This window comes from Oryctolagus cuniculus (genome assembly GCF_964237555.1).
Source record: "Oryctolagus cuniculus chromosome 16 unlocalized genomic scaffold, mOryCun1.1 SUPER_16_unloc_1, whole genome shotgun sequence".
NCBI lineage: Eukaryota > Metazoa > Chordata > Mammalia > Lagomorpha > Leporidae > Oryctolagus > Oryctolagus cuniculus.
In genome coordinates this window covers 6,212,570-6,233,714 of record NW_027208201.1, presented here as the reverse complement: position 1 = coordinate 6,233,714, position 21,145 = coordinate 6,212,570, and the positions used below count along the sequence as shown (strand labels likewise).

General features: G+C 39.4%; 1 protein-coding gene across 1 annotated transcript; it reads left to right on the top strand.

The window, feature by feature from the left end:
* The first annotated feature begins 1,477 nt into the window (after positions 1–1,477).
* LOC138847804 (vomeronasal type-2 receptor 116-like) lies at positions 1,478–15,204 on the top strand. The gene is made up of 5 exons (XM_070067616.1): positions 1,478–1,638; positions 4,953–5,244; positions 7,365–8,171; positions 11,008–11,131; positions 14,291–15,204. The coding sequence occupies exons 1-5, from the start codon at positions 1,478–1,480 to the stop codon at positions 15,202–15,204; spliced, it is 2,298 nt and encodes a 765-aa protein (XP_069923717.1).
* Positions 15,205–21,145: the final 5,941 nt, after the last annotated feature.

Sequence of the window (21,145 nt, the reverse complement as noted above, 5' to 3'; positions counted from 1 at the left end):
GGAGGAGAGAACCTCCACTTTGACTACGACCTTGTCTAAATATGATCAGAGTTGGAGAACTCAAAAGGCTTCCATAGCCTTGGCGACTCATGATAAGAGCCTAGGGTGAGTACTGATGCCATTAACAAGAGTGTCCATTTGTTAAGTCAACAACAGGAGTCACTGTGCACTTACCGCTCATGTGGGATCTCTGTCCTTAATGTGCTGTACATTGTGATTTAATGCTATAACTAGTACTCAAACAGTATTTTCACTTTGTGTTTATATGGGTTGCAAACTGTTGAAATCTTTACTTAATATATGCTAAACTGATCTTCTGGATATAAAGAGAATTGAAAATGTATCTTGATGTGAATGGAAGCGGGGAGAGAGAGGGAAAGGGGTGGTTTGGGGGTGGGAGGGAAGTTATGGGGGGAAGCCATTGTAATCATAATCTGTACTTTGGAAATTCATATTCATTAAATAAAAGTTTAAAAAAAGGGTAGAGGAATATTGTTTAGAATGTTTCCTGTAAAAAGTGAGAGAAAATAGACAGCCTGAGAAATCCATGTTTGATACAGAACAGAATTCCTTTCACTTGTCACATGGAAACCATACCAATGCTAAATGCTTGTTAAATGGGGAGAACCTCAGGGAGGTGGGTAACTGGATAAATTGTCTGGAGGGGTATACATGGTGAAAGAATTGGTCCCCTTTTCTGAATATGCCCGTTCATTCTTAATCATGAAGCCAATGTTCCCAGCAGCGTTCTGTAGACTTGAGATTGATATTAGATACAGCAATGAAGAGACTGGGTGGGGAGCACAGAGTCATCAATGATAGACATCAGCCCTTGACTTCTTTCCAACTCATATGTGGAATGATGCAACTAGATATTTTGTTGATCCTAGCATCGACTCTTTCTAAACTTGCCAAACACACCAAGAAGTCCCCTGGAGTAACACTTAACACTTTGCACACAGTCCAATCATTCAGTGGTCCCCAGTGCTTTGTTGGACCATGATGAAATCATACAAGGAGGAGAGGAAAGAGAGTCCAAAACATGTTTTTCCAACATGTTTTCCCCAATAATGGAGGGTGACAGGTGCAGGGCCCCAGGGCTGGGTGATCCCTTGAGTTACTGTGTGGGACACAGTGAAGCAATGAAAAGGCTGAGCTGCAAGTGCTGTGCTGATCACATGGACACCAAGGGCAATGTCTCACTGCATGGACTTCCTTAGAAATAACTCCCTGTAGTTGCTAGTTGTGCCCCTTTCTGACTCACTAGACTTGAAGACAGCGATACTGGGATTCGGCAGTGCCCTGCACAGAGAGCGATTCTCTGCAGGGGATTGAGCCTGCTGACACCTGCCAGCTCCTTGTTCCCTAACCTCAGCTGATGTTCTGGGCTTCATCTCTGCATTGTGAAAACACTGGCAAGATGTTGTCTGTGAGCCTTCTGTGCCTACTCCTGCATACTATACACACTTCACAGGGCATGACTCACAGGGAATGCTATCATTACCTTAAGCCAAGTATCAACCAAGACGGAGACCTGATCTTGGGTGGCTTTTTCCCTCTCTACTATCCAGAAACAGAAACTGAAAAGGTCCAGATATCTTTTTTACATCGTCCCCAGTATAAAACTGTTGTTTCGTGGTAAGTTCAAGATTGTGCATATGTGTTAAGTCTGGTTATTCTTGAATGTGAGTGTATGTTACTATGTCTGTGTTTAATACTTTCTGAGAATGCTGGAAGGTATGCAGAAAGTGGCATAAATGCCAATAAAGAAAGGCATAGGTTCCCTCCACTCTTGTTCCTTCCACACCTTCCTGTTCATTTTTACATTTGTTTCTTAGTCTTTCAGGGACAGAGCAGTGACATCAATAGAAATGTGCCCACTCCATGTAGCCCTGGACATCTTGGGATGAGTCAAAATGTGGGGACTCCAGATCCCATCCCACCTGCATGCATGGAGTGGGCACAGGTGTCCTGAGACACTGAGACCCTGGTCTGGGGTCAGCGTTAGGATTAAGAGGTCATTCTGGGTGTCAGTGCTGACAAGAGCATTGTTGAAATGCACTTGATAGTGAATCAATGTGTGTCTGAGATGTGCCACCATAAACAGACTGTGACAGACTGTGTCTCACCACATGTCAATAACTTAGCCCCAACAGACTGCAGGCATTAAGTCTCTGAAAGTCACAAGGAGAAAGGGGTTTGTCTTCCCCAATTCTTTCGCTTGGATCCTGATGGTTCTCCAGGAATCACACAGAAAATTCTGGGCTTGACGTACCTGTGCAGCATGTGTTTTAGTAACTTTTAACATGGATGTCTGAAGAGGATTAGAAACAAACATCCTGTCTCTGCACCCTTGTTGATGGTGACAGTGGAGTGTGTTTCTGACTCACTGCAGAGAACCACATGCTCATGTGTTCAGAAGAGGGTGAGGCAGAGAGCTGTTGGTTTAAATGGTGTGTGTCTGGCTTTTCCATGCTTTTTGGAATTTAAAGCTTATCCACTCAGCAGATTGCCATGCAGTGTGGGCAACTGATAATGGGCCTGGCAACCTCTGAGGCACAGGGTTACCATGTAAGCTCTCATCTCAGGGACACTGGGAGACAGTGAGGACCTGTCTTGTTCATGATCTCAGGGTGAGGTCAGCTCACGCCAAAAAGAGGAGGACAGGCTTTGCCCTGCCTTCTGTTCCCCAGGTAGAAAAGTGTCTGGTCACCCTTGTTTGTGCAGACATGCCAGCCTTCATGTGCTTGTCACACTCTAAAATAAAATTATGTATGCTTTAGTCTCCTTTAGTTAATATGGGCCAGATGATTAATTCTTTGTGGACTTTGGCTTCAAGCTCCAGCTTCAATACAATGACTGAACTCCCTTAAAGCTGATGGAAGATGTGTTGTTATTTGCCTACAAGGAGTTATTTTATGTGCAGATCCCACACTTGTTTACCCAGTGTTTGGCCTTTAATTTGGCATTCATTTTGCGTGACTGTATGTAATACTCTAATGATCAATTTCATTTAATAAGCTGCATATTTCTCTGAGAAGATTGGGGTACATCATTGAATAATGAGATAAAGTCTTTTATCAAGATTTTTAAAAGAGTTACCAACTCATTGCTGATAAACCTGTTAATGTTCATCACCCACTCACAAATCCCCATAGTCCTTTTCAGTGTCTCTACATTTTTCATTCTTTCTCTCCTAGTCCATACCACCCATCTGTCTTGTGTGTCTGAGGATCAGTCTGTTATAGCCCCTCCATGTGAACTGATTCATACCCCTTGTGGTCTTTTGTGACTAACATCTTGCAGTGCACCATGTTTTCCTATTTTATCAATGTTGTGGCTTGCAACAACATTTAGTATACTTTTCTCAAAATATCTTAATATCTAGGTCTGCTTTGGTGTCAGACACTCCTGTTTACTTAAAATAACTCTGCATGCCAGGTTCTGTACTTAACAACTCACAACTTTGCATTCAGGAAAAAAAAGAATTAAGCTAGTCAACTTTCAGCTGATAGCACATGCTGTAAATAACCCAGGGTGAATGCAGTATGCCCTTCACAATGAAAAATTCTATTACTAAGACTAAATGTGTAAAAGAAAAAAAGTTTATTCAATGGTTTTAATTTATTATTCAAATAAATAAATTTAAGCTATGGACACATGACAGTAGCATGATTTCTGTGCCAGGTTGACTTCATTTTTAACAAGTAAGTCCTCGACATATCTGAAAATTTCCTTGGATTAAGTGTGTCTAGAATACTGACTTTTATCTGGAGGACAAAATTAAATTTTAAACTCCACATATAAGAACAACATGCACAACACTGTCTGACCCAATAAATACTGTTCAGCTAAAAATAAAGCACTGTCAATTAGAAACTTTTTGAATGTGTTTATAATATTGAGGATAAGGATAAATGACAAACTCTTAATTAAGCCCAAAACAGAAACATAATATCCAATGCAAAGAAACTAAAGGAATGATTGGATGAATATATTGAGTCCCAGGTAACTTATTAACATGTATGACTTTTCTTAGCTTTCAAATTATGGAAGCAATGTAATAAGTTATAAAAGTTCAAAAGAATTCCAAGGGAAGAAGAAAAAAGAAATCCATAGTGAGGAAATAGACCATCTACTCTCTCATAAAATGTGAGAGTTCCTAAATTCTCAGAAATCCTATTTTCACTTAAGATATATGTTGTGATTATAGAGTAAATTGAGATTATGTTATATCAAAGATTAAATGAAAAAAGGGAAAGGAAGGAGGGATAATTGAGGGAGGGACATATGGTTATCCTCTTAGAATATCTATGAAATATATGAAATCTTTGTATTAATAACAATTTTAAGAACATATATAGAAAACAGGAGGCAACATGCAAGTGTAAAATATGAAATGACAAATGTGAATTCAATAGAGAAAAAAATAAATGGAAACTAAGCAATCATCAGCAATTATCTGACAGATTTCAGGAGTCAAATGTTTACATTCAAGGAAAACAAAATGTTAAATCTGATTTGAGCAAAGCAAAATATTAGAGTAGAAAATTAAAGTGAGGACTAGGGAAAAACAGCTCAGGTGGCCCTGAGAATGTTCTAAAATTTTGGACAACAGATGAGTCAGGTGGTATTCAGCCTACTCCAGAAATTACTGAAAACAGAAATGCTTGCTCCTGGGTGTTGTCTTAGGTTGAACACATCAAAGATTCCCTAGAGGGTTCATGAAGGTGAGAGTGATCATAGACATGGTTTGCTTCAGAGGAGTCCAAGGACCTTGCCAGGATCTTCTAGAGCCCTTGGAACCTCCCTCACACCTCCTCCATGTGCAAGAGCTGTGGCACAACTGAGTGGAAGCCTGAGTCTGACCATTGCTGCTTCAGGGCATGGCTGTGTTGTTGCTCTGAAATCCATGCTCTGAACCTTCTCCCTGATGCTGCCCCTCTTTTTAGGTGGCTGTGGAAGAGCTACCAATACGTGCTGCCCTTCCGCTTTGCCATCCAGGAGATCAATAAGGACCCCCAGCTACTCCCCAACCTGACCCTGGGTTTCAAATTCTTCAATGCCTTTGCCAGTGAACAGTATACCTTATTGAGTTTAGTGTATTGGTTGGCTGGGATGAATCTGGCTTTTCCTAACTACAGCTGCCATGAACAAGGAAGACATGTTGCCATCATTGCTGGAATCACATCAGCATTGTCCATTGAATTTGGAACACTTTTGGAGCTCTACAAAACCCCACAGGTAAATGAGTTGTGAATTTGGAGAACAATAGTTGAATCTCCTCCAACACCATTCTCTCACCTCTGAAAAATGGAAATGGGGCAGCCGAGTGTGCATATTCCACCGTGGTATAGGAGAGATCCCATGGATTTTTCAGGGACATGAGATTATTAACAAGGGAAGGATAAGGAATAAAGGCAAATAGCAGGGTATGTTGACCATATTTCCTTTTTTTTAACAGGCAGAGTGGACAGAGAGAGAGAGAGAGAGAGAGAGAGAGAGAAAGGTCTTCCTTTGCCATTGGTTCACCCTCCAAAGGCCGCTGCAGCCAGTGCACTGCGGCCGGCGCACCGCACTGATCTGATGGCAGGAGCCAGGTGCTTATCCTGGTCTCCCATGGGGTGCAGGGCCCAAGCACTTGGGCCATCCTCCACTGCACTCCCTGGCCACAGCAGAGAGCTAGCCTGGAAGAGGGGCAACTGGGACAGAATCCAGTGCCCCAACCTGGACTAGAATCCAGTGTGCTGGTGCTGCAAGGTGGAGGTTTAGCCTAGTGAGCCACAGCGCCGGCTGACCATATTCTTAATATTCCTGTCTAGGGCCTGTGTAACCATCTCCCACCTGCTGGAAGCATTGAATATCTAATAGTCACACCTCTATGCCTCATAAAAAATGTCCACAGCACACAGACATGCCCCATCCTAGGACAGCACTGTCTCAGGTGGCACCCAGAGATCTAGGACTAATGGATATGGGTATCTACCTCTTGGTTCTCTTTGGGAAAACACTGAGTGTAACAGTGAAAAATTATTTTTAAAAAGACTTCTATATGTGTTTATCTAAATGGCAAAGCAATAGAGAAAGAAGGAAAGGCACATACACATACACACAGAGGTGGGGTGGATCTCCTATTCCACAGGGTCACTCCCCAAACTCCCACAACAGCTAGATCTGAGCCAGCCAGCAGCTAGCAGCCAGCAGCCAGCAGCCAGCAGCCACTATCTCCTTCCAGTTATTCCACATGGTAGAAAGGGGCCTAGTACTTGTGTAACACATTGCTGAATGCTCAGGCACATTGGCAGGCAAGTAGATCGGAAGCATATTAGCCAGGACTTGAACTGACAATTTAAAATTGGATGCTGGTATCATCATTGATAGGCTAACACACAGTGCCACAAGGCTGGCTCCACCATGGAGTGTTGAGACTCATATCCAGTTATACTGGAGCTCAACCAATCATGTTTTCAATCCTAATTAGTCACAAGCACACAGATTGATTTTTTTCACATTCTCAGTGGCCATGCCATATACAACTCTACATATCAAACATGTGGACATTGAATCCAATCTTCAGGAGACAGCGAAGCAGCCAGTCAGACAAGGGGCTCCAATATAACCAGCTCTGCTGGTTTGCTCACCAAATGTCTGCCATGATGTTGGGCTGAGTCTGCCAGAGCAGATGTGTAGAACCAGGAAGTCATTCCACATGAATTCCATGACCCAATGACTTGAGACATTATCACTTCCTCCTTAGGTCTGCACCAGTATCTAAAAAATACTTCCCCAGGGACACACTACACAAGAAAATGTGCCTGCCAAACATAGGCCACATGGTGAGCGGAAGTTTCTGTTTTGGAAAAATTATTTTGCCCCAAATCAAAGAGGGTTGGTAATTGTATTCTTGGAGACAATGCAGGATTCCTGTGGTAATCAGTGTACACCAAATACCAAGAGATCAACACAGTAGAGATTTCTGTCTAAAGTTATCTACCATGGAGAAGGTGGCTCTGCTCCACCAGTCACCCTGGGCAAGGATGTGGGAAAGACCACTGGCTGGGTGAAGCAGCATCCAAAGTTATTCCTCAGTCCCCACTGCAGGACATGAAGAGCATACAGAAACTGACAGATTTTCCTTAAAGCTAAGGATGAGGAGTCACATTTATTAACCTAAAGTAATGTGCATGTGAAGCATGGTCTTCTCTGTGGTCAATATAGCAAGATTTTTCATCTCACTGCACTTTTTCTTTTCACACAATAGTAACCTACTTAAAGCTCACCTTGGGGAGATTTTTTTTCACTCACTTCCAAGTGAGATAAGACAAATCTCACAAAAATGTGATCATGTTTTTCTTTGCTTTCAGCTCACCTATGGCCCTTTTGATCCCATGCTAAATGATAAGGACCAGTTTCCCTCACTCTATCAGATGGCCACCAGTGACAGCTCTTTGGGCCATGGAATGATCTCCTTGTTGCTGCATTTTGGCTGGATGTGGGTGGCTCTCTTTGTGTCTGATGACATGAAGGGAGAGCAGTTCCTTCAGTACTTTGAAGCAGAGATGCTCAAGAAAAGTATCTGTGTGGCCTTTACAGTGAAGCTCCCTGTCACAAAGAAGTTGTATGGGGATAGTGATCTCACTTTCATGAGTAGCATCAGAGCTTCATCTGCAAATGTGCATATACTCTATGGTGATGTAAGAGGTCTCATCAGTGTGGATATTTCAGTGAGGTCCTTTTTAACCATGGGGAAGGTGTGGATCTTGACATCAAAGTGGGATCTTGTTATGTCTGAGACAAACCACATGTTGCACTCTCTACATGGAGGCTTCTCATTTTCACCCCACAAGGAAGAAATCCCTGGCCTCCAACATTTTGTCAAGATGGCAAACCCTTCCCACTACCCAGAAGACTTTTACTTTAGTAAATTATGGCTTTTCCATCTGGACTGCTCACTTGCAGGGTCATTTTGTGGACGTATTGGAACCTGCTCACGAAATACTTCCTTAGAGTTTCTTCCAGGACATATTGACCTGTTGACCATATCTGACTCCAGCTATTTAGTCTACAATGCTGTCTACACAGTGGCTCATGTCCTCCATAAAATGCTTTTGGAGAAAGTAGAAATGGGATCTCCAGGAGAAGCAGCCCAGCCCATGATTCTTCCCTGGCAGGTAAACCTCCCTTAGAACAGAACAAGCACTGGCCACTTGATGGAATCTAGAGATGTTTTATTGAGGTACAGCATCATGACCCTGCTTTTCATCTCAAGTTCAGAGAGATTAGGTACAAAAGAATGTGGGCTCTTTCTTTTGGTTAGTGGTATATCTGTGATTGTTGGCTTTGGCTGGAAATTTCAGTCACTGTAGATTTTGAATGTTTACTTTCTAATCAGAAATCATATTAGGAAAGTTTCTAATGCTGGCTGAAATACTGTAAAGTATACAATGAAACACATGAGTAAACAACAGATAAAAAGTTGTCATTCCCTAATATTCTTTGGAATTTATATAAAGCCAAAAAAGACATATTGACCAATTATTTTTCATTTCTATTCATTTTTCATTTGTAAAATTTAACAATTTTGGCATCCTGCTACGTGTACATCACATGTAGATATTTATATATATTCATATATACAGCTTTTTCTTGGAATAGGACTATTAAATTAAAAAGGTGAGAGATTAATGACAATGTTCCTAATAAAGGGAAATTAGGGTATATATCATATACATGGTATGCTTCATGGAAACAACATGCTAGGATATCATCACAGTGTTTGTACTCTGTATATTAACTTGAACAAATCAGAAAAACATCTGATGTTTCTTTCCTGGGCCTGCAGTATCTCACTCAGCATAGTGATCTTCAATTCCATGTATTTTGTTGCAAATATTGATCAAATCTATAATTGATTAATTATACATAATATAAATTAATTATATACATTATGTAATTATATAATATAGTACACAATTAATTATTATATCAATAATTAACTATTATATAATTGATTTTAGATCAATAATTAATTATTGATTAATAAATTGATCTATAATTCTGTATAATCTGTGGCCTCAGCCCTTAATGAGATAAGATACTTTTTGTGAAAATAGACATGGATTTCACATAATATCCTAAACATGATAGGAAATGGATGGGAAATAAAGCATGTTAGACCAATTGTCCTTACAAACTCTGCAGCAATCAGGGAGCATGGACTGTAGTCCCATTTCTTACACATGAGACTACTGAGGATGCACGTAAGCACAGGATATGCCCTCTGGATTACAAATGAATCTGTCTGGGTTTTAACCCTAGCTTACATAATCCATTCCCTATATATAGAATGTATTTAGGAACTTCTGTTTGTGTATGCAAAGGACAAATACATTCATAAATTTGCAGAATAAATTAAATAAGTGTGATATGTAGAAAAGGTAAAATGTATATGCAAAAATTAACATGAGAAAGTTTACTTCATAAATTAATTATATTTTACTCATAAGAAGCATATTTTATAATCCACATGATTAGAGTCAAACCTTGGTAAAGAAAATGAATTTTTCAAGAAGGCTTCCATAGATATAATTTTGAATTATTTGTGAATTTTGTCCTCTACATTACTTAAAAATTAAGTGAAAACTGTTTAAAAAATAAGAACTTAGTTGTATCCCATAGCAGGTGTGTTGTGATCTAGAAGGTCCAAGGTTAACACATACTATATAAAACATAATAAGCTTTCAAAGATTTGAAATTTTGCCTTTAGTCATACCATACTTCCTGATATGTCAAAGATAGTCACAGTCATCACAATAAGTGACCCAAAACCAAAGAAAGGAAGAACACCATGTTGTACCACATTCAACCTGTGTTAAGGTATACCTTATAAGGTATAAGACATATTGCTGATATATGTAATGTACATAATGTACATATTTATAAATATGGACCTCTGAGGTGTTACCAGTTGTCTTGAGTCTCTTGATGGAAAATATCTGATGAAACGATCATGCATAAATCTCTAATTTTTCCCCAACCAAAATACACTAATCATCAACTATATTTTGAACCTTATGAAGAACTTATGTAGATGCACACTTGTGATATATCACAACACCTATCAAGTTATTTCAGTAGCCATCTATGTGGTTCCAAACTAGTAACAGTGAAGTTAGATTCCACAAAGCCCCAACCAATCTTTCATGACCAAGGCTGCAATAGAGCCTATGCTCCAGTCAACCTCTGGACCAAAAACTATAGTTTTCTGATTGGGGACAATCACTCTTTGATGTTTTATTGAGGGAGCAGAGGAGTACCTGAACCCAGGAGATGTTTAACCATCCAAAGAAAACTAATGTTCTACCAAATGGAAAAAATGAATGCAGAAGACAAGAAAGAGGGCTTGTTTAGAGCATCTGACTTCCAACAACTAATTTGGATGTGCTCTGTATTTCAATTATATCTGTCCTCCAGCTCCATCCATTTCTTAGGAAAATCCAATTTACAAACAGCGCTGGAGATGATGTATCCTTCCATGAAACAAGAAACCACATGGTGCATTACTATATCCAGAACATTGTGAATTTTCCTAGTGGTCTTCGTTTGCTTATTAAAATTGGAGAGTTTTCCTCCAAGAATCCACATGAACAAAGCTTACTTATCAATGAAGAGATGATAGAATGGCCTGTTGCATTCAAAGTGGTATGATTCTCTTTTGACAAGGAATACCCATAGAGAGATCCGTGAGTAGTCTTGTGAGGAGATTAAGTGTGAAATGATCAGGTTCCTTTGTAATCCTTGGGAATCAGGGTCAGTGAAACAGGAGTGGTAATAGTTGAAATACTGAAATGGATGTCTAGGTATTGACCACAGGTACAGGAGGAGGGGATATAGTTGTGACTTTCAATTGAAGACCAAGGTGTTATGTAGTGAGGAGGGCTCTACTGACATCCTTCACGGTGGCTGATAATAAACCAAACCATGATCATGCTTCTCTTTTTCCTTCAGACTCCTCGATCTGTGTGTAGCCAGAGCTGTGGTCCTGGATTCAGGAAAATGTCACAGGAAGGAAGACCTATCTGCTGCTATACTTGTGTTTTGTGTCCCGAGAGAGAAATTGCCAATCAGACAGGTAGAAAATTTCCAATCCATAATTTATGGTCCTAATTAATTCTCCACAAAAGGGAAACCAAAGAGTTTCAGTAGGACCCAGTGAATTTTTAGTGCATCATTTTTTCTATGCACATATGTACTTGTTAATTCAATATATCAATTTATGATCACTACAGCTATTTCTTTATGTTTAAGCTGTTGTCTGGTGGTGCTCATTCTAGAAAGTCAACTTTAGCACTGATGCTAAAAGACATCACAACACATTAGATGAGTCATCATCTGAGATTTGCAGGTGGAACCTGCTATATTGCAGCTGAGAAATTCAGGAAGCATAATAATCAAGACTTTCTATTGGTGCCTGTAGATCATGAAACCAATTCATCTTTACAAACACATGATAAGCACAGAGCAAGCGCTTGTATGTCATCATGGAAATACCATATTCCTTCCTGCACTTTCATTAATCTTGTGCATGGTATTAAGGATGTCTAATTAGTACCACAGTTACATTTAGATTTCTAGAATTTATTAAAGGAAAAATTCAAGGTGAAGTATGAATATCACATCCTGCTATAATATGAAGTTTGGCATACTCATTAAAAATGTTTGAACAAGACAAACATAAAAAGAATTACCTATCAAACAAAATGTACCGAGAATGTAAAAACTATGCAAGGTCTCATTGAGAAATAATTTCTTTTTTTCAAAATATTAGAAATAGACCTAGTAATGATTTGATTACCTCCAAAAGAGCATCTCAATTCCCATTGTGTTAGCAGTAGCAACCATCTGGCTTTATTCATTTCCTAGAGGAAATAAATAGTTTTGGACATGGAGAAGATAACAGAACAGAGTTAACCTATGCTTTTTTTTTTTAACAAAAATTCAATAACAAGTAAAAAGAATTAAAAAAAACTAATTCTGGAAACATGTTGTAAAACAATACTTGCTTGTATGTGCAAATACTGTGTAAAGTATCTGAGATTGAAGACAGAGCCTCTGGAGACCCCAAGAGGAGGAATGAGTACTTCAAGATAAGAAATCCAGAAAGATTTACTCTAAATTACATTGGGATCTTGTATGATTGAAGAAGTATCATCTACAAAACCTAAATCAAAACCTTATGACAAGAGCCGGCGCCGTGGCTCAATAGGCTAATCCTCCACCTTGCGGCGCCGGCACACCGGGTTCTAGTCCCGGTTGGGGCGCCGGATTCTGTCCCGGTTGCCCCTCTTCCAGGCCAGCTCTCTGCTATGGCCAGGGAGTGCAGTGGAGGATGGCCCAGGTGCTTGGGCCCTGCACCCCATGGGAGACCAGGAAAAGCACCTGGCTCCTGGCTCCTGCCAGGATCAGCGCGGTGCGCCGGCTGCAGCGGCGGCCATTGGAGGGTGAACCAATGGCAAAGGAAGACCTTTCTCTCTCTGTCTCTCTCTCTCACTGTCCACTCTGCCTGTCAAAAAAAAAAAAAAAACCTTATGACAAGTATAGTCAGACCCCAATATCATCATCTGTATTTTTTATGATTTATTTATTTGAAAATCAAATTGACACAGAGAAAAGGAGAGGCAGAGAGAGAGAGAGAGAGAGAGAGAGAGAGATTCTTCCATCTGTCGGTTCACTCTCCATTTGGCCCCTATAGCCAGGGTGGCACTGATCCAAAGCCAGGATCCAGGAGCTTCTTCTGGGTCTCTCATGTGGATGCAGGGGCCCAACCAAGGACTTGGACCACTCTCTATTGCTTCCCCAGGCCATAACCAAGTGCTGGATTGGAAGTGGAGCAGCCAGGACTTGAACCGGGGCCCATATGGGATGCTGGCATTGCAGGAGGCAGCTTTACCTGCTATGCCACAGCGCCAGAGCCCATCTTCTGTATTTAACTAAAACAGAGATATGTCCATTCATTGACTTGTCTCTATGACTTATTTCTTGCCGTACTGGCACTGAAGTGTTATTTCAAGAGAGACAACATGGTGTCCAGAGCTGACGTTTTTCCCCACCATCCACAAGAACAATGGGGTAACAAGCCATGATTTCATGAAAATGAGTGAAAAGTTCAAAAAATACAAAATAAAAAATTACTCAGAGTTTCTACGATTATTTTAAAATTTAATATGTATAAGTGAAATGGACACTTTGTTTTGGTTATTGTTTATAGCCTTTGCCTCCATTCCCACTGAACTATAGTCTTATTAATTTTTACTTGTTGAATTCTTGATTTAGTGGAGTTTTAAGCCTTTGACTATAATGTAAATTAAAAATATGCTATTTCAAAAAATAAAAAGGAAGAAATGAAGGAAGGAATTAAGAAAAAGAAGAAAAGAAGAAAGGAAAAGAGAAAAAAGAAAGGAAAGGAGGGAGGGACGGAGGAAGGTAGAGGTGAGGTGGAGAAAAGGAAGTATCTTAAAATGGTACCAATGAATGGAATGTTAGCTCTTTTGCTTTTATTAATATCATACTAACATGAGAATTGGTGAGAATTATGTTATAGTAATTATCATGCAATTGTGACCCTGAGAATGTAATATATTAATAAATTCATTTTGAAATTAATTTATACTATGTACTAACTTGAAAAATATCTAATTTCTCAATCAATAACTTGATAAATTATCAATTGCACTCAAATTTATTTATAAAAAACACCTCTGTTCAAATCCAAATATTGCTTACTTGATAAAATGCACCTCAAGATTACATTAAAATTGAAACAAGGTTCTCAAGGAAATAAAAATATAAAATGAGAAAAGACTTTTTCTGCAGATATCAAGTAGTATGCAGTCAGGAAATGCTAGCAATTGGAGTATTGATGATGGTAAGTTTATCTTGTGAGGTTTGGGTTATTTATTTCTGTGTCTGAAGCATGGAGATACAGGATGTGACATGAGGCTGACTTAGGAGATAGTACAGACAAAGGCTGGAAAGCATCCATGCTCGTGGGAACAGCACTGTGTCACAGGATGAGTTAACCGAGCCCCCATCTCCTGAAGGTGTTGTTTGAATGAGTTTATTCCAATCTGCCGATGGGCATGCTCCCTGGTCAGCAATGCAGAAACCTGATTGGGTGTGCCCTGGTATACATCACAAGCTCCCACTGGCATTGCAGAGTTGACCATTTTTGACAATAGGAAAAAATTCAAAATTTCTGCAAAGTAAAAATTCAGTATTTCTCCTTCATCAGATGCAAAGCAGTGCATGCAGTGTTCAGACGATGAGTACCCAAACCAGGAAAGAAGTCACTGCCTCCCTAAACTGGTGACCTTCTTAGCCTTTGAAGAATCCCTGGGGATGGCTCTGGCCTGCATGGCTCTGTGCTTCTCTGTCCTCACAGCTGCAGTCCTCTGGGTCTTTGTGAAGCACCGAGACACTCCCATTGTCAAGGCCAATAACAGGACCCTCAGCTACATCCTGCTTATCACCCTCCTCCTGTGCTTCCTCTGCTCCTTACTCTTCGTTGGCCGTCCCAACACAGCCACCTGCCTCCTGCAACAAATAGCATTTGGCCTTGTGTTCACAGTGGCTCTTTCCACTGTGCTGGCCAAGACCATCACTGTGATTCTGGCCTTCAAGGTTACAAAACCTGGAAGAACAATGAGGAGATTGCTGGTATCAGGCATATATAACTCTGTTATACCCATCTGCTCCTTGATCCAACTGGCTCTCTGTGGCATCTGGTTGGGAACCTATCCTCCTTTTATTGAGTTAGATACACACTCTGAGCTTGACCACATCATCCTGGTGTGCAACAAGGGCTCGGCCACTGCCTTCTACTGTGTCCTGGGCTACCTGGGCTCCTTGGCCTTGGCCAGCTTCACTGTAGCTTTCCTAGCCAGGAATCTGCCTGACACGTTCAATGAAGCCAAGTTCCTGACGTTCAGCATGCTGGTGTTCTGCAGTGTCTGGGTGACCTTCCTGCCTGTCTACCACAGCACCAAGGGGAAGGTCATGGTGGCCGTGGAGGTCTTCTCCATCTTGGCCTCCAGTGCAGGGCTCCTAGGCTGCATCTTTTTTCCCAAGTGCTATGTTATTCTTATTAGACCTGAGAAGAACACTTTGAAAGGCTTAAAGAAAAAAGCAAGTTCTAAAGGATTCTAAATTTTTTCCACTTGTTTTATTATCATATATTTAGAGTTTAGTACCAAGAATCCACTCTGAAATAGCATTCCAGAAATATGGGGGAACTAAAATTGATTTTTCCTTTAAAAACTTCTTGTATTGGACATTATCCTAGCATTCTGAGTGCATGGCATAAATTTCTACCTTTGGCTTTGGCTCCTGACATGGACGTCTGACTCCTGGGGACCCTGGAAGGAAGGGTTGAATCTTCATGTTAACTTGGTCCTGGCCACCTATGTGAAAAACTGGGGTCTGACTGCCTGTTGTTGGTTGTAGCCTCAGTCCAGGACAGGCATGGGGTTGTGTTTCTCTCCCTCTCAGAGTTAGTAATGGATTTTAGAGAAAAATTTTATATTGAGTAAAAATAAATTATGATGTAAATTTTCATCCAGGCTACAACGACAATGTTATTTTATATTAAAAGGCTATCCCTGAAATGGTGGAGACTGAATTAATTTATATTTTTTATCAATGTACAGACAATGTAATTGTTCATATTTGCTAAGACATCTAATTATACAAGCTTTATGTTCTGTTTGCCCTGGCTATTGAGTGCTTGACATCTCTTTGTTGACATTGTCATTTAAGTGAGATTCCTTTTCCAGACACGGGAGGTGCTTGGTCATACAGTGTTCCTCTGTAGAGATATTGTGTTGCCCAAAATATCTTAATAAATTCTCATTGTTGAGCTATTTTGAAATGATGTCTTTATCAAACATATATGGGATATTCATTTAAACATGGCACCGAATCATTAACTGTATGTTCTTTCATCAATATATTGGTTTTTGTTTTTGTCTTTGTTTTAAGTTTTATTTTTTCACTTGCACATGCGACACAATGTTGTTTTTATTAATGTGAAATTCTCATAGCTAAGATGAACCAATTTTAAACTGGATAAGTCAAAAGCATTTAAGTACATGCATATTCATATTGAACATTCAGATTGTGCATAGTATGTTCACACATTCGTGCAATAGTCTTCTCTAAGTGGATTGAAGACATTTTCATCACCCTATAAAAATTTCTTTATGCAATAAGAAGTCAGTTTCAAACTCATATCATGCAAGCAATCATCTTCTTTAGTTTCTCTGAGCTTACCTTTTCTGAATAATTCTGATCAATATGTAGCATAGGAGTCTGGCTTCAAACCCATCCACATTGCAGCAGGCATGATTTATTTTTTTTCAAACTGTATAACTTTCCATCTTACAGATTTTTATCATTCTGTTTTACAATTTTATTGATTCATTTTATTGCTCAACCTAGTAATATTTTATTTGTTATTTTGAGATAGTATAGTTTTAGTTTGCATTTGACTCAAAGGCTTAATGCTGCACTACATAACGTGTTCAACAAATACCAAGAAAGAAGACCATAGTTCTGCAGGAATATAGGCAGGGGATGTAAATGATAATCCAATGAAAAATGTTCAACTTCTCTTATATGTAGCAAATTTTAAAATAACTTTTGAACATTCATGCTATGGTAGTGTGCAGTGGAAGGTTTCTGGCACATAACAAACCTTCCCAGGCAGACGAATCAATTAATTCACAAGCTTTTATTGGGATTCCGCCCCTGGGCAAGGTTTCCCAGCCCCAACAGAGCGTCAGAGGTTGGAAGGGCTCCTTTTATAGATATAGGGCATAGAGGTTAAAGGTTGAGGCAGGTCTGATCCTCGTGGGTTGACCTTTAGGCAACCGGTGGACCTTCACAAGGACTTTTCTTTCCCAGAAGTGCGGGTAGGGTCTCTCCATTCCCAGAAGTATAGGCCTTCTCTCCTTGTGGATCCCAAAGCTACCATGTAGTTCTTAATAATTTATTCCACAAAGATTTAAAACTAAGTATGGCAAAACATTATATTTTCAGCCAAAATGATACACACAGACAGTTTACTTTCCTTTAATTTATTTTTATTTCATAGCCAAAATGAATTTTTTCTTTTATTTCCCCAGAACACTTTTATTTAAGGTATCTAAACTTCAAACATTTCATAAATACAACCTTAGGAACATTGTGAATCTCCACATCCTTCTTCCTCCTTCCTCTCCAATTTCCATTCCTACTTTACACTGAGATCTATTTTCTTTTTTTTTAACTTTTATTTAATGAATATGAATTTCCAAAGTACAGCTTATGGATTACAATGGCTTCCCCCCCATAACGTCCCTCCCACCTGCAACCCTCCCCTCTCCTGCTCCCTCTCCCATTCCATTCACATCAAGATGCATTTTCAGTTATCTTTATATAGAGAAGGTCAGTTTAGTATACATTAAGTAAAGATTTCAACAGTTTGCACCCACAAAGAAACACAAAGTGAAATATACTGTTTGAGTACTCGTTATAGCATTAAATCACAATGTACAGCACATTAAGGACAGAGATCCTACATGAGGAGTAAGAGCACAGTGACTCCTGTTGTTGACTCAACAAATTGACACTCTTGTTTATGGCATCAGTAATCACCCTAGGCTCTTGTCATGTGTTGCCAAGGCTATGCAAGCCTTTGAGTTCACTGATTCTGATCATATTTAGACAAGTTCATAGTCAAAGTGGAAGTTCTCTCCTCCCTTCAGAGAAAGGTACCTCCTTTGATGACCTGTTCTTTCCACTAGGATCTCACTCGTGGAGATCTTTCATTTAGGTCATTTTTTTTTTTTTTTGCCAGAGTGTCTTTGTTTTCCATGCCTGAAATACTATCATGGGCTTTTCAGCCAGATCCGAATGCTTTAAGGGCTGATTCTGAGGCCAGAGTGCTGTTTAGCACATCTGCCATTCTATGAGTCTGCTGTGTACCCCCCTTCCCATGTTGGATGGTTCTCTCACTTTTTTATTCTATCGGTTAGTATTTTCAGACACTAGTCTTGTTTATGTGATCCCTTTGACTCTTAGTCCTATCATTATGATCAATTGTGAACAGAAATTTATCTCTTGGACTAGTGAGATGGCATTGGTACATGCCACCTTGATGTGATTGAATTGGAATCCCCTGGCATGTTTCTAACTCTACTGTTTGGGGCAAGTCGGCTTGAGCATGTCCCAAATTGTACATCTCTTTCCTCTCTTATTCCCATTCTTATATTTTAACAGGGATCACTTTTCAGTTAAGTTTCAACACTTAAGACTAACTGTGTATCAATTACAGAATTAAACCAATAGTATTAAATAGAACAAACAAAAATAATACTAGGAGGGATAAAGTATTAAGTTGTTTATCAACAGTCAGAGCAAGGACTGATCAAGTCACCATTTCTCATAGTGTCCATTTCACTTCAACAGGTTTCCTTTTTGGTGCTCGGATAGTTGTCACCAATCAGGGAGAACATATGATATTTGTCCATTTGGACTGGCTTATTTCATTCAGCATGTTTTCCAGATTCCTCCATTTTGTTGCAAATGACGAGATTTCATTGTTTTTCTCTGCTGTATAGTATTCTGCAGAGTACATATCCCATAATTTCTTTATCCAGTCTACTGTTGATGGGCATTTAGGTTGATTCCAGGTCTTAGCTATTGTGAATTGAGCTACAATAAACATTAAGGTGCAGACAGCTTTTTTATTAGCCAATTTAATTTCCTTTGCGTAAATTCCAAGGAGTGGGATGGCTGAGTTGAATGGTAGGGTTATATTCAGGTTTCTGAGGAATCTCCAGACTGACTTCCATAGTGGCTTTACCTGTTTACATTCCCACCAACAGTGGATTAGTGTCTCTTTTTCCCCACATCCTCACCAGAATCTTTTGTTGGTAGATTTCTGAATGTGAAAAATTCTAACTGGGGTGAGGTGAAACCTCATTGTGGTTTTGATTTGCATTTCCCTGATTGCTAGTGATCTTGAACACATTTTTATGTGCCTGTTGGCCCTTTGGATTTCCTCTTTTGAAAAATGTCTATTGAGGTCCTTGGGCCATCTCTTAAGTGGGTTGTTGGTTTTGTTTTTGTGGAGTTTCTTGATCTCTTTGTAGATTCTGGTTATTAATCCTTTATCTGTAGCATAGCTTGCAAATATTTTTTCCATTCTGTCCGTTGCCTCTTCACTCTCCTGACTGTTTCTTTTGCAGTACAGAAACTTCTCAATTTGATGCAATCCCAAATGTTAATTTTGGCTTTGACTGTCTACACCTCTAGGGACTTTTCCAGAAACTCTTTGCCTGTGCCAATATCTTGCAGGGCTTCTCCAGTGTTCTCTAATAACTTGATGGTGTCAGGTCATACATTTAGGTCTTTAATCCATGCTGAGTGGATTTTTGTCTAAGGTGTAAGGTAGGGGTCTTGCTTCATGCTTCTGCACGTGGAAATCCAGTTTTCCCAGCACCATTTATTGAATAGACTGTCCATATTGCAGGGATTGGTTTTAGATCCTTGATCAAATGTAAGTTGGCTGTAGATGTTTGGGTTGATTTCTGGTGTTTCAATTCTGTTCCATTGGTCTATCCATCTGTTTCTGTACCAGTACCATGCTGTTTTGATTACAACTGCCCTGTAGTATGTCTGAAATCTGGTATTGTGATGCCTGCGGCTTTGTTTTTGCTGTACAAAATTGCTTTAGTTATTTGAGGTCTCCTGCATCTCCATATGAATTTCAGCATCATTTTTTTCTAGATCTGAGAAGAATGTCTTTGGTATCCTGATTGGAATTGCATTGAATATATAAATTGCTTTTGTGAGAATGGACATTTTAACGATACTGAATCTTCCAACCCATGATCATGGAATATTTTTCCATTTTTTGGTATCCTCTTCTATTTCTTTCTTTAAGGTTTTGTAATTATCATCATAGAGATCTTTAACATCCTTAGTTAAGTTTATTTGAAGGTATTTGATAGTTTTTGTAGTTATTGTGAATGAGATTGATCTTAGCAGTTCTTTCTCAGCCATGGCATTGCCTGTATATACAAAGGCTGTTGATTTTTTTGCATTGATTTTATATCCTGCTTCTTTGCCAAACTCCTCTATGAGATCCAAGAGTCTCTAGTACAGTTCTTTGGATCCTCTAAGTAAAGAATCATATCGTCTGCAAAGAGGGATAGTTTGACTTCTTCCTTCTTAATTTGTATTCCTTTGATTTCTTTTTCTTGTCTGATGGCTCTGGCTAAAACTTCCAGAACTATGTTGAATAGCAGTGGTGAGAGCGGGCATCCCTGCCTGGTGCCAGATTTCAGTGGAAATGCTTCCAACTTTTCCCCATTCAATAGGATGCTGGCCATGGGTTTTTCATAAATTGCTTTGATTATATTGAGGAATGTTCCTTCTATACCCAATTTGCTTAGAGTTTTCCTCATGAAAGGGTGTTGAATTTCATCGAACGCTTTCTCTGCATCTATTGAGATGATCATATGGTTTTTCTTTTGCAGTCTGTTAATGTGGTGAATCACATTGATTGATTTGCGAATGTTGAACCATCCCTGCATACCAGGGATGAATCCCACCTGGTCTGGATGGATAATCTTTCTGATGTGTTGTTATATTCTATTGGCAAGAATTTTATTGAGGATTTTTGCTTCTATGTCCATCAGGGATATTGGTCTATAATTCTCTTTCAATGCTGCATCTTTCTCTGGCTTAGAGATTAAGGTGATGCTGGCTTCATAGAAAGAATTTGGGAGGATTCCCTCCTTTTCAATTGTTCTGAATAGTTTGAGAAGAATTGGAGTTAGTTCTTCTTTAAATGTCTGGTAGAATTCAGCAGTGAATCCATCTGGTCCTGGGCTTTTCTTTGTTGGGAGGGCCTTTATTACTGTTTCAATTTCTGTTTCAGTTATGGGTCTATTTAGGTTTTCTATGTCTTCCTGGTTCAATTTTGGTAGATTGCATATGTCCAGGAATCTATCCATTTCTGATAGATTTTCTTGTTTGCTGGCATACAAGTCCTTGTAGTAATTTCTGATGATTCTTTTTATTTCTGTGGTGTCCGTTGTTA

Coding starts and splice junctions, on each gene's coding strand:
- LOC138847804 (XM_070067616.1), top strand. CDS start 1,478: ATGACTCACAGGGAATGCTATCATTACCTTAAGCCAAGTATCAACCAA. Junction 5,245..7,364: donor AGCTCTACAAAACCCCACAG/GTAAATGAGTTG, acceptor CTTTGCTTTCAG/CTCACCTATGGCCCTTTTGA. Junction 8,172..11,007: donor CCATGATTCTTCCCTGGCAG/GTAAACCTCCCT, acceptor TTTTTCCTTCAG/ACTCCTCGATCTGTGTGTAG.